Source organism: Carica papaya, chromosome 3, assembly GCF_054855325.1.
Source record: "Carica papaya isolate Zhongbai chromosome 3, ASM5485532v1, whole genome shotgun sequence".
NCBI classification, from domain to species: Eukaryota; Viridiplantae; Streptophyta; class Magnoliopsida; order Brassicales; family Caricaceae; genus Carica; species Carica papaya.
This window is the reverse complement of record NC_142311.1, coordinates 34,646,762-34,658,759: the sequence shown is the minus strand read 5'-3', so window position 1 is coordinate 34,658,759 and position 11,998 is coordinate 34,646,762. Positions and strand designations below refer to the sequence as shown.

At 36.2% G+C, this 11,998-nt stretch overlaps 3 protein-coding genes across 4 annotated transcripts; 2 read left to right on the top strand and 1 right to left on the bottom strand.

Annotated features, from left to right (window-relative positions):
* Window positions 1-657: 657 nt before the first annotated feature.
* LOC110824635 (uncharacterized) lies at window positions 658-1,644 on the top strand. The gene is made up of 3 exons (XM_022055172.2): window positions 658-1,080; window positions 1,186-1,287; window positions 1,404-1,644. The coding sequence occupies exons 1-3, from the start codon at window positions 844-846 to the stop codon at window positions 1,488-1,490; spliced, it is 426 nt and encodes a 141-aa protein (XP_021910864.1). The 5' UTR covers window positions 658-843; the 3' UTR covers window positions 1,491-1,644.
* Window positions 1,645-2,272: 628 nt separating this feature from the next.
* On the bottom strand, window positions 2,273-5,417 carry RPL16A (ribosomal protein large subunit 16A). 2 transcript variants are annotated; one of them, XM_088216758.1, is made up of 5 exons: window positions 5,259-5,417; window positions 5,047-5,154; window positions 4,918-4,960; window positions 3,560-3,755; window positions 2,273-2,723 (listed from the first exon to the last, which is right to left on the bottom strand). In XM_088216758.1, exons 1-5 carry the CDS (start codon window positions 5,259-5,261, stop codon window positions 2,522-2,524), a joined length of 552 nt encoding a protein of 183 aa, XP_088072884.1. In that variant the 5' UTR covers window positions 5,262-5,417; the 3' UTR covers window positions 2,273-2,521. The 2 variants fall into 2 exon arrangements, with proteins under 2 accessions (XP_088072884.1, XP_088072883.1); XM_088216757.1 differs by lacking the exon at window positions 5,259-5,417 and having other exon boundaries at window positions 5,047-5,160.
* Window positions 5,418-5,830: 413 nt separating this feature from the next.
* ASP1 (aspartate aminotransferase 1) lies at window positions 5,831-11,451 on the top strand. The gene is made up of 10 exons (XM_022042313.2): window positions 5,831-6,172; window positions 6,743-6,828; window positions 8,006-8,212; window positions 8,379-8,484; window positions 8,644-8,748; window positions 8,827-8,999; window positions 9,940-10,099; window positions 10,679-10,774; window positions 10,887-10,981; window positions 11,064-11,451. The coding sequence occupies exons 1-10, from the start codon at window positions 5,987-5,989 to the stop codon at window positions 11,134-11,136; spliced, it is 1,287 nt and encodes a 428-aa protein (XP_021898005.1). The 5' UTR covers window positions 5,831-5,986; the 3' UTR covers window positions 11,137-11,451.
* The last annotated feature ends 547 nt before the right edge of the window (window positions 11,452-11,998 follow it).

Sequence of the window (11,998 nt, the reverse complement as noted above, 5' to 3'; positions counted from 1 at the left end):
CATTACATAAACATTTAATCTTGCTAAATTAAATAATTTAATTAATGTGATTATAAATGCATTGTATCTTGTGTATGCATGTAAATAATATATGATTTTTTTGAAATAAACATATATATAATTAATCACATTATTAAAACATTATTAATTATTTGTACAATTAATTAATTAAGTAATTAGATGCATGTATCTTTTTATTATTTTGATTAATTTAATTATATATATACATTGTATATATGTATAGATATTTAAGTAATATATCATTAATATATACATTGTATGTCATTCTTAAAAATTTTCAGTTTAGTAATTTTAAATTATGTATTTAACTAATATAATTAGATGTATCCAAAAATTAATATGATTCAGTTAATATAAATATATTATTGTTATATCATTAATTTAATTATTTTTGTGTGCCATTTTAATTAATAAATTATAAATGATGTTATTTTTAATTATCACATGTTTAATAACTATTTTAATAAATTAATTTAGTTTATAATATTTTAATTTACATTTCTAAAATTTATTCAAATATATTATTGTTAATATATACATTTATATGATAATAACAAAAAATTGGAATATCTAAAAATGGGGGAAAAAAAAAATAAACACCCTGCTTTAAACGATTCGTTTTGGGAAGAATTCAGATGATTTTCCCTCCCAGTTACAGGCGCCCGAGAAAGGGATCTATGAACGCGTGAGCTCACGCGTAAACTGCAATTTAGAAACCCTCTCGATAAAAACCAGATAACGACGCGTAGTTTCTTGTCTGAATCCCAAATCCCAAATCCGGACAAGAAATATCAAACTCTCTCAGTAGTTGAAGAAGCTTCCATGTCGAACCCACTCGCGGCTTCCGGTAACGGCGATGAAAGCTCCGGCAGCGATAAGGATTTGTCCGTTGCCAAGACTGCAGGGTTCGTGGTGTTCTCGGGCATTGCAGTGAGCATTCTTAAAACCCTAAACCCTTTCAGTAAAGACAGAAATCAAACTACTCCGTTAGTCAGTGAGTCGACTCGGCCGATTCCAGATATCTCATCTCCGCTTCCTCCAGAGCCTATCATCGCCAAGGTACATCCATACATACGTACATAAACCTCTCCCAATCCGAGGTTTTCATTTGTTACTTCTCCCTGATCTGGCGTCATATATGTTCTTCTTTTTCACACACTGTAGAAATCGAGTAACTGTTTGGAGCCAAATGCGGGAGCGTCGTCTGGGAGGACAGTAGAGATTGTGAAAGGAGATACGCTTTGGGGTCTGTCGAGAAAATACGAGGTACGGATTCGAATCTTTTTTACCAATTTCATGTGTGTGATTGATTCAGAGGAAAAAGGAAAATGAATGAGCGGAAAGAAGAGTGCATTTTGGTGATAATGTTGATGTGATTTTAGGTTTCGATTGATGCAATCAAGGAAGCTAATGGACTTACAGGGGACACCATTTATGCCGGAAAGAAGCTCATAATTCCATTTCCGTAAGTGATGGATGAAGAAAGTGGGATGTAATTTTGGTGTATGACAATGTCTCCTTAATCTTAAGCATTTTCAGGTTAATTCTTCATTTCTGGTTTTCAAATTTCACTTTGCTTCAAACCATTGTATATATTTCACGAATAAAATTTATTTGTCTCCACTAATAGGATTATAAAATCTAGTAGAATTAAGATTCCGAATGAATTAATTGTGTACTAAATTTATAAAAAGTAATTAATTTTTATATATTAATAATTAAATAAAAATAGAACAAATTTAAAATAAACCCAACATAATATAATGAAAAATTTATAAGATTGGCAATTCAGATCTATGATTATTCAAATATATATATATATATACAGTGGGATTCTCATATGCTTTTCCCCTTTTTGACTTTTTAAATAATAGGTTTAACCCAATAGCAAGAGCAAATTCTTCTAGTTATCTAAGAAGAATACAACCCTTTTACAACTTTCGATACCATCCCTGTAGCAATTGAAGTCATAAAATTGTGGTACTAAATTCTCAGTCACAAGTATACCATGTACTGAAACATAAACTGTTTTGTCATTCCAAAGAGCAAAAACCACAAGGGATGCCAAAACTCAACACTAAAAAATTAATAAGCTAGAGCAGGGCTCTGAGCCAGTTGGTTAGTCCTAATCCTGTCTCATGCAGATCAGTAAAAGAATAAGAAACGTGCTTAGTCTGTAAATTACCGTGTCAAAGCCACCTGCCGAGCGATCATCAGAAAATACAGACGAAACTAAATAGACGCTGTAAAAAAAACAAAAGACTGGTGTTTTCCAGCAATAAATATTTTCCCCCTCAAAATTTGATCTGTCTATAACATCATAAACAAAAAATATTAATATAGTGCAAATTGGAAAACATTTGAATAAAACAAACTTAGTCCACCGAAAATGTTAACCAAGCTCTATAAAATTTGAATCCTGAATGAGTAAAAATGCTACTCTATAGAAAATCAACCTAGTGATAAACTCTGGTACAGTTGCGAAGCTTGGTTTTGATAATTAAGATCCTCCAATGGTCTGGGACTTGTTAAGGATAACACCTTCATATTTCACCTGGAACCATTTCATTGCATCCTCCTTTGTAACTCTGTGCTGGATCCCAACACGAGACTTGCACCTACGACGACGACCTACTCGATAACCAGGGCGTTCCAGAACAACGTAGAAGTCCATGCCATAAATTCCAGTTGAAGGATCATATCTGAAAAGCGAAAATGAACCACATGTCAGCAATGGATTGTGAAATTTGAACATTTGGATGAACCATGAGACTGATAACAGCAACAGCAGACATTTATTCAAATACAGCAATAGGAAAAGACTGATTCCAGTCATAGATAAGAGAAGTGCTTTGAAGTAAGAAAGGAATAAACATGGAAACAACATGAATATAGTTGTTGAACTTGAATACTAATCTACATAAAAACCTTCTGGATAACCCCATAGTGGGCATCCGTTAAACTTAAGCATAAAAAAAATCAAGCAGTAGGGTATCAACCAAATATATATACCAGTGATAGTTAGCAGCCGATGCAGGCCAAAAGGTAGCAAACAGACTAAAATATTGATGAATATAGAACACTGACAGGAAATAGTCCAGCTGTGACTCCAATTAGAAGAAAAAGGATGGCATTATATCAATAAGAGAAACTCTAAATATATAGAGCACCCCTTAAAACATAGACCTAGAAGCATAGCATCCAATCAATGTTTCACCTTGATCACCTATAACTATAACCATATCCTTCCTTGAAATATGACTTCAACAATAGCTTTCTCACTATTTGAAGAAATGAAAGAAAGATTTTGCAAAACCATCAGGACTGCAACTTGAAGGCATATTTATAGTTTTGTTTTAATAAGGTTAAATATACATGGATCTACTGGGTAAAGATCAAGTTCCAAATTTGTTTTGGGTATTCATACTAATAACATGATTTGTTTTCTGTCAAAACCATTTTCCCCCAAAAGAAATGCATTAAAAAATGTTTCTACTTGTTGCTACTTTGGAGACAATAAAAAGAGATCATAACATACTTGATTCCAAGATCAATATGCTCCTGAATGCCAAAGCCGAAGCAGCCAGTATCACTGAAGTTCCTCCTAAGCAACTCATACTCCTTCACTTTCAACCCACTTTCTAGAAGCTGCATTGCCTTTTCGCCCCTTACAGTAACATAGCATGCAATCTTCTCATTTCTTCTGATACCAAATGAACGAACAGTGTACCTCGCTATTAACCAAAAATCAAACATAAAAATTACAAAGCAGTCCAGATAAAAACTAACAAAAATATATAAGCATAATCAATCGGAATAATTTATAACTCGTATATCATAAAACAGAAATAAGTAGAATTAGGAAAAATAGTCTACCATGGCCAAATGTAGTAAAGCTTTCGGGTGATTGACCAATAAAACTACTCTGTATTAATAATTTTTTATTGCCTAATCTACTAGTAAATTTATGAACCTATGGTCTAATGCGACCTCATCCCAATAGGCCATTCTTAATACCGACTTAAAGGTCTTACATCCCCATTTTTGATCGGAAAACACTGCCAATTTTAGAAAATGTTAAGACCCACATCCTACTGTTGTTTCCCTGGTGTGATAACCTTTCCACAACTATTGTAGCTTCTATCGTCTGAGTAATGAATTAGATGGGATAGTAAGAGAAATAATCCAATTAATAGTTGTGAAGGACATAAGATGTCTTGGATACAGAATCATGAAAGCCTCAAAGGGCTCAGGAGCTTATTTAACTAGGATAAGATTATATTGATAGCTGAATATTATTTAATGAATAATGAGGAGTAAAGGAAAAAGGCAAAAGATTAAATCCTTTTCCAAAAGAAAATAATAAGTCTAGTTACTTTTACATGTTAGTAAGATTTGTTTGATACTTTCAAAAGTGTCATTCGGTATGTAGTTTGCTACTGCTCAATCTTTACTGAGGTCCTATAGAGCCATATAATACAATAACTTGTTAAAAACTCTATAGGTATTCCATCAACAGTGTTGCGACAGAATCATATTTTTAACTCCGCACAGGTGACTCACTGTAATTAACGAATAATAAAGCAATCATTTCTTCTAATTCATACAAAATAGATAACATTATTGACATGGATTCAGTATGTCTAACTAGCAAGAATTGTATAGTTTAGTGAACTAAACTAAAAACAAATACCTTCAAGACTAAAATATCATTCCAAAACGAAACACTCCGTAAAATTCCGCATTTTTTAGAAACTTACACTTTTTTCACATTGATTCGAACCAATATCTAACCAAAACTAATTTGTACACCAGAAACTACTGAACTTCTAGATTTGACACGATTATCTCTATTCTCCCGAATTTTCTTAGTATCCAAAGAAAGCGAGGAATTACCTTTCGAAAAAACAGGACTCTGGCCACTAAGTTGCTCCAACACCTAAAAGGAGGAAAAAAGAAGACTGAAAAACACGACGGTGGGATTGAAGTTGTGAAGGGAAAATAACGCAAGTAGTACTGCAATACCTTGGCGGCTCTGGTAAGACGATCTCCACTTTCACCAACGGAGATGTTGAGAACGAGCTTTTGGACTTTGATCTCTCTCATTGGGTTTGAGAGTTTCTTCTCTGAAGCCTGCATTGATATCACTCATTTTCAATCAGTCTAAAGAAACACGTAATAAATCTACCAGAAGAATCTAACTGAATGAAAATAGAGAAAGTAGAGAAGACAAGCACCATTGCGATCGGTTTGATGCTGCTCCAGCCGCAGAGTGAAATGGGAGGGAGAAGAACAACTGGTCAGGAAACCCTAATAATCTAAATAAGTGCTAGGTTTCTTCTGATAACCTTTAGCTCTAGTTTAGGGTTACTTCTGGTAGCCGAGAATCAATGGACTCGACCTGAGTGGAGTGGGTCAAGGCCTGGCCTGTGTTGGGCTTACTCTTGGTATGGGCCTGGTTCTGGGCCTACTATTCGGCCTGGTTCTGGGCCTATTCTTGGGCCTGGTCCTAAGTATGTACAGGTTATTGGGCCTGGGCCTGGGCCTATTCTTGGGCCTGGTCCTAAGTATGTACCTGTTATTGGACCTGGGCCTGGGCCTATTCTTGGGCCTGGTCCTGAGTATGCGCCTGCTATTGGGCCTGGACCTGAGCCTGGCTTAGGTTTTATGACGCCAGATACGACCTTTATTAGTCTCGACTCTCGCCGCCCTATAGTAGACCTGAGGGGTAAATCCGTAATATGTCTGGAAAGCGCTGTCCGAATTCTACGACGTGGACGGCGTACTTAATTAGGCCATCTGCACGCATTTCAAGACTTTCAGTTGTAACAAATTGACTGTCTATTCGGCCATCTCGCTTTTAAGAACAACTCTACCTCGGCTTCAACCTCTTCATTTTTTCATTCTGAAGTTTGACTCGGAACTGTTCCATAACAATTCCGAGTGAAGAGAGAGAACTTTGGCTATGGCGATTGTTCGAAACGTGTTAGCTGGGAGGATCATGGCAAGCAGGCCGAGCTCCATGCTGATTGCAGCAAGATCCATGTCCTCTTGGTGGCAGAGCGTCGAGCCCGCCGCCAAGGACCCCATTCTTGGTGTTACGGAAGCTTACCTTGCTGATCCTTCTCCCAGTAAGGTCAATGTGGGAGTGGTGAGTTTCTCTTCTGAGTTTTTGATTTATAGTTTCTGCTATGATCTCTGTTTCGTTTCTGAGAAAAATGATCCGACAGAATGTATACTCGGTTTGTGTATCTGGACGGATCATAATTTTGGTTTTGAGACTCCTCTTTTTCATGTTTTGAGGAGACGTGTTGAACCTGCTTTCTTTTCGTTTATCAGCGGATTTTTCTATGCTGGCTTGGTTTTGCTCCTGCTTTTGATCTGTTAGTAAAACTGAAATTCATATCTAACGTTCCGGATTTTCCTTCTTTACTTACCAAGTTAAAATAAAAGTGTCCCTCAATATTGAGACACTTTCCTTTTCCTTTGTCAGTTCATTGCATCTTTTTTTTTTTTTTGAGAAAACATTGAATATTTATTTGTTTAATATACACAGTTACATCTTACAATCTATGTATATCAAGAATAAGTTCTAATCGGATAGAATTAACAATAAAAGAGAAGTATTTGCGTATCTGACAAACAAATGTCTTTGCAAATGAGAAAGAACGGTGTATAGTTGCTGGCTGACTATTTACTTCTCTTCTAATTGAATAACTAGGGCGCCTACCGCGATGACAATGGGAAACCCGTCGTTCTAGAATGCGTAAGAGAAGCAGAGCGAAGGATTGCCGGAAATTTAAACATGTAAGAACTGAGTGGTTGTTGAATTTTTAGTCTAACTATTTGATTTAAGTGGTGAATCTTTACGTTCTTTTTCCTTCTTTTTACGTGTACCACTTGTACTCACAAATAGTGATGTTTGCGTAATATAATGTCCAATGGGATTTTGAAAGTTCAACTTTGCTGTCGGTCCCGTTAAGCTTTTTACCTTTCCACTAACTTATGTGATTCTTTTGTCATTTTCTTTACCCATAATGATTCTACTGTCTTGGTTACTTTCTTTACTGTTTGGTAGTTGCCTAAATCTCTGACCATTTCTCCTTGTTATCTTTATTTATTTATCTTCTACTTTTTAAAAAATATTTTGGATGACATTCAGCACCTTTTCACTAACTCGTTTGTTAATAGGAAATTACTAATGCATGAAAGCAGGTTCTCTTATGGTTTATGGTGTTTTTTTTTTCATTGGACCTGGGAAGACGGGTAACATTAGTTGAGAATGGCGAAAACTAAAATCAATTGGAAAAGGAAAGGGATGAAAGGAATGGAATTTCAAGTCTTATTGGAATAAAATTCTATCCAGAGACTTTAGGAGAAGGAATCTTGATTTTCTAGTAATTTTATGATTTTGTATTATGAATTTCCTGATGGCACCTACCATCTTATGGTAATCTACATAAGCTTTGAGTTCCATCTTGTGTCAACTACCACCTAGATGCTTAGAAGGAAAAGAAAAAAAAATAAATCATCTAGATAAACATGATTTAAGTCTGTAAAAATTCCTTTTTAATTTTCCTGCTGTATGTTTGATTTCAGTTCTGAGGTCAATCAAATCCTCAGTGAAACCTTTTTGTCAAGAGATATCTCCAATTCAAATGAAACTCTCAGCTGCTTGAATCACAATGCTCGACTTCTCTATGTTTGTGCACAGCAAAGTTCAAATGATATTTTTGTCTGTCTGTGAAGTACCAATATTATTTTAGTTTTTGAACTTTGTGCACAAATAGAACAACAATTTTATAACTTGTTATTGTCTGCACGACTGCATCTGTGCTTGGGAATAAAACTCTTTCTTTTTTCATGTTCATGTTCATGTTCTATACATGTGTCTTGTAATTTCTTCAAGCATGGCTACTTTCTGCTGCAGACAAAAAGCTTCCAGAACTTTTTCATTAACATTTTTTATGGTTTTTCCTAAAAGGGAGTACCTTCCTATGGGTGGGAGTCTGAAAATGGTGGAAGAAACACTGAAGCTAGCCTATGGGGAGAATTCTCATTTTATCAAAGACAAAAGGGTAGCTGCAATTCAATCTCTTTCCGGGACTGGTGCATGCCGAATTTTTGCAGACTTTCAAAAACGTTTTCGTCCTGATTCCCAGATCTACATACCAGTGCCAACCTGGGCCAAGTGAGTATTAATGTGATATTTTCTTCCAAGTGAATTTTTGCACACACACACACACACGATCTCTGTTTTTTTTTTCTCATTTCCTTTGTCAAGGAATAGATATAACTTTGTAGGGGAAAGCCTATTTTTCCCCTCACCCCTAACTTGTCTGCATGGGTTTCAACAGCCACCACAACATATGGAGAGATGCGCAGGTCCCTCAGAAGACTTTTCATTACTATCACCCTGCGACTAGGGGTTTGGACTTTGCAGCATTGATGGATGACATAAAGGTATTTAAGGCTTTTCCATAGGAATAAGCATCATATAGATCGATCATCTTAGCTTTCTCATTTTTTCTACTTCTATTCCTCTACCGTTATTTCTTTTATCTTTGTTCCTAAAGATGCTGAAAACTTGTTCTTACACATCAATATGGATATTCCCTTTAGAATGCCCCAAATGGTTCATTCTTTCTACTTCACGCCTGTGCTCATAATCCAACTGGAGTAGACCCTTCAGAGCAACAATGGAGAGAGATCTCCCAACTGTTCAAGGTGACTCCTCAAAAATATTTACTTCTTTCTCTTTTCGTCCGTCCTTCAGTTGCCAACAAAAAATGTTTCTATTTCCAGGTTAAAGGTCATTTTGCCTTCTTTGACATGGCATATCAAGGTTTTGCCAGTGGTGATCCAGAGAGAGATGCTAAGTCTATAAGGATTTTTCTTGAGGATGGCCATCTAATAGGAATTGCCCAATCATATGCCAAGAACATGGGACTCTATGGCCAGAGAGCAGGATGCCTCAGGTAAAGCTTTCATGGTTTAAATGCATGTTTTCTAACCTTTAGGCCTTGTTTTCACACTCCAGAAGATAAGATTAACTTTGTATGTTTCTTCAATTCGAGTACTTCTCTTCTTTAAACTTATCCATAGCATCTTTCTGCTGGGCATGTTTAGGTAGAAATCATTCTATAAATACAAATTGGAGGGGGCCAACGTGCATTGTCCCGTCAAATTCCGTGGGAGATGAAAACTATGAAATCGAGCCTTTTGACTATGAAATATTGCTTAAAAGAGCTAAGATAAGAACTTCCAGAAGATACATATTCATGGGATTGTCCGTCAAATTTCACTCCCACAGCTGAAATTTTCATTTCTCATGATTTAGGATAAAAACTCAAACTGTTATTGTATGAAGTCAAGAAGAAACACTCCCTGTATGAAGTCAAAAAAAAAAATTAGTACTCGATGATACTAATAGTAAATTATTTTTTTAAAAAAAAAAAAACTAAAAGCTAGACTTGCAGGTAGATATAAGATAGACAAGGAAATCAAGTGACGGGGATGTAAATTATCTTCCCAAAGACAAATAAGTTTAGGAGTATTGAGACAGTCTTTCTTGTTAATACGAAATTCTGTCTATCCCACATTGGTAGTGAGTTCTACTCGTTGGTATGCTAAGTTTAATTTGTTGAGAAATGAAGGAAGGTATCGCTTACTACAAATCTTATTTTTGCTCTTGTATCCCCTTTATTATTAAGTAGACTAAAAGAAAAAATGATTCTCTGGTTCTCTTTTTCCTGCGGAAATAAATTTGTGCAAAGCCCAAAGGTATAGTTCCTGCTTTCTGTTTCTTTTTGTCGTGGGGAAGGGGTTGGGAAGAGGCAGAATAGAAGCAGCAGATGGTCCACTTTTGCCCTACTTTGCCCTGCTTTCTTATTGAGGACCTTCCTTTTTTTACTGCAGTGTGCTGTGCGAAGATGAAAAGCAAGCCGTGGCAGTAAAAAGTCAGTTGCAGCAACTAGCCAGACCCATGTACAGCAATCCACCTGTTCATGGTGCACTCATAGTTTCAACCATCCTTGGAGATCCTGACTTGAAAAAATTATGGCTCAAGGAAGTGAAGGTAGTTACCATCACTTAGCTCGATTTTTATTATTTCGCTGATCCATAAATAGAATATTGTAGTGTTGCATACTGGATCCCCACTGTCTTGAGTAGCATCCATCTATTCTGAAAAATAGGGAAAAAAATTGGTTGGTTTTCTTATGGTTGTGAGTGGCTCCAGTTTTGGTTTCTTGGTTTATAAATTCAGTGTCCTTGAAGTTTCCAATTCCAAACTCTTTTTCTCAAGCTCTTCAAAAATCTTTTCCACCATTTTTTTAATACACGGGAAGGAAGCAGGGAACAACTAATTAAACATCTCCACTGACGGGTGAACTCCACTAAACTTTATCTTTGCCAACACTTTAACACTCTGTTAACTTGATAGAGCTTAGTGATTTTATACAAAAGCCCTCAATGGTAAGGGTATTCAAGTTCAAGATGATTCTTTTGATGATTGGACACATTTTGAAGTATGTAATGACAAATATTTTCTGGTTGGCTGCAACTCCATATAAAGGCAATTAAATGTTCTTTTTCAAGGATTGCTTTAATGAAAAGAAAAAAGGAAATTTGATTGGTTCCACATTTTCCTCACCAGGTCATGGCAGACCGTATTATTGGAATGCGAACAGCTTTACGAGAAAACCTTGAGAAATTGGGTTCACCAATGTCCTGGGAACACATCACCAATCAGGTAATATAATATAGCAAGTTCTTCGTAATCTGCATCTGTTCTAATATTAATCTCCTGAGTCCATTCTTTTGTCTCTATATCATAACACTCTGTGCTCGTTTGTGGTGGACAGATAGGCATGTTTTGTTACAGTGGGATGACACCTGAACAGGTCGATCGATTGACAAATGAGTATCATATCTATATGACTCGTAACGGTCGAATCAGGTAAAAAAAAGTTGTAATCATTTTCCTGTTCCATCCATCTGTTTTTGGAGACTTTTTGCTAATAGTTCAAAAAATCATGCAGTATGGCTGGTGTTACGACTGGTAACGTCGAGTATCTGGCAAATGCAATCCACGAGGTGACAAAGTCATCTTAAATTCCTCAATGGGGCCAGTTCGCAAAGGTGAATAGATTTTTGTTCACATGGATCTCTGATGGAAGAACTAATGAAAACGTTTTGTCTGTTATCATCTGCATTTTCTCTGTTAAGATTATTTCCTCTTTATTTTAGGGGATGTAAAATATCTTTCGGACACAATAAGGGAACCATAACCAATTTTGTTAAGATGTCCTTCAGTTCCCCCTTTTCTAGTTAGACAAACAGGTGGGGAGCAATATTTATGATAAACAAGGGATCTGTAGTTGGCATACCATCATTTTTTTGCAACGGCGAGTCAGCACTTGTCAGTAACTATTTTCTGTCCATTCGTGCCTATTTTTTGATTATTAATTGGAATGTATGTGTATTTACAAGTTCACTACAACATCAGACCACCACCTAAATTCCCTTTTTCTCTAAGAGGGAAAAGAAAAAGCATAGTAAAACTTCCTGCTAGTAGTTTGGGTTGACAGAACATCTGTCCAAGAGTATTGCCTGGTTTTAAGTCCCCTGAATGCGTAAGTATAGGCCGATGGATATGTTGTTTTCACCTAGATGAATGAGAAGTTGGTCGTATCTTGCTGGGCTGTGGTAATTGCAACTTATGAACAACTTGGTAACTGGTTCTCTTTTCTATTTAAACATAAGTTAAAATCCAGATCACCCTTGTGGAAGTTACTGGGACTAGCTGTCGGACCAATGCGAATGGTTTTGGTAACTGGTTATTTGAACATGAAGTTAAATGGTCCTAAAGCTGGCCTTGGTTTTGCATTTGGTTCTGAGCTCGGCCTCTTTTTTACACCGTGTGGGAATTCACCTCTAGAAGCCCTTCGAAAAGTATGGACCTTTCACCAGGCTG

Coding starts and splice junctions, on each gene's coding strand:
- ASP1 (XM_022042313.2), top strand. CDS start 5,987: ATGGCGATTGTTCGAAACGTGTTAGCTGGGAGGATCATGGCAAGCAGG. Junction 8,213..8,378: donor CCAGTGCCAACCTGGGCCAA/GTGAGTATTAAT, acceptor GGGTTTCAACAG/CCACCACAACATATGGAGAG. Junction 10,982..11,063: donor ACTCGTAACGGTCGAATCAG/GTAAAAAAAAGT, acceptor AAAATCATGCAG/TATGGCTGGTGTTACGACTG.
- RPL16A (XM_088216757.1), bottom strand. CDS start 5,160: ATGCAGGCTTCAGAGAAGAAACTCTCAAACCCAATGAGAGAGATCAAA. Junction 4,961..5,046: donor GTCTTACCAGAGCCGCCAAG/GTATTGCAGTAC, acceptor TCCTCCTTTTAG/GTGTTGGAGCAACTTAGTGG. Junction 3,756..4,917: donor GAGTCCTGTTTTTTCGAAAG/GTAATTCCTCGC, acceptor TTTGGTTAATAG/CGAGGTACACTGTTCGTTCA.
- LOC110824635 (XM_022055172.2), top strand. CDS start 844: ATGTCGAACCCACTCGCGGCTTCCGGTAACGGCGATGAAAGCTCCGGC. Junction 1,081..1,185: donor CAGAGCCTATCATCGCCAAG/GTACATCCATAC, acceptor CACACACTGTAG/AAATCGAGTAACTGTTTGGA. Junction 1,288..1,403: donor GTCTGTCGAGAAAATACGAG/GTACGGATTCGA, acceptor ATGTGATTTTAG/GTTTCGATTGATGCAATCAA.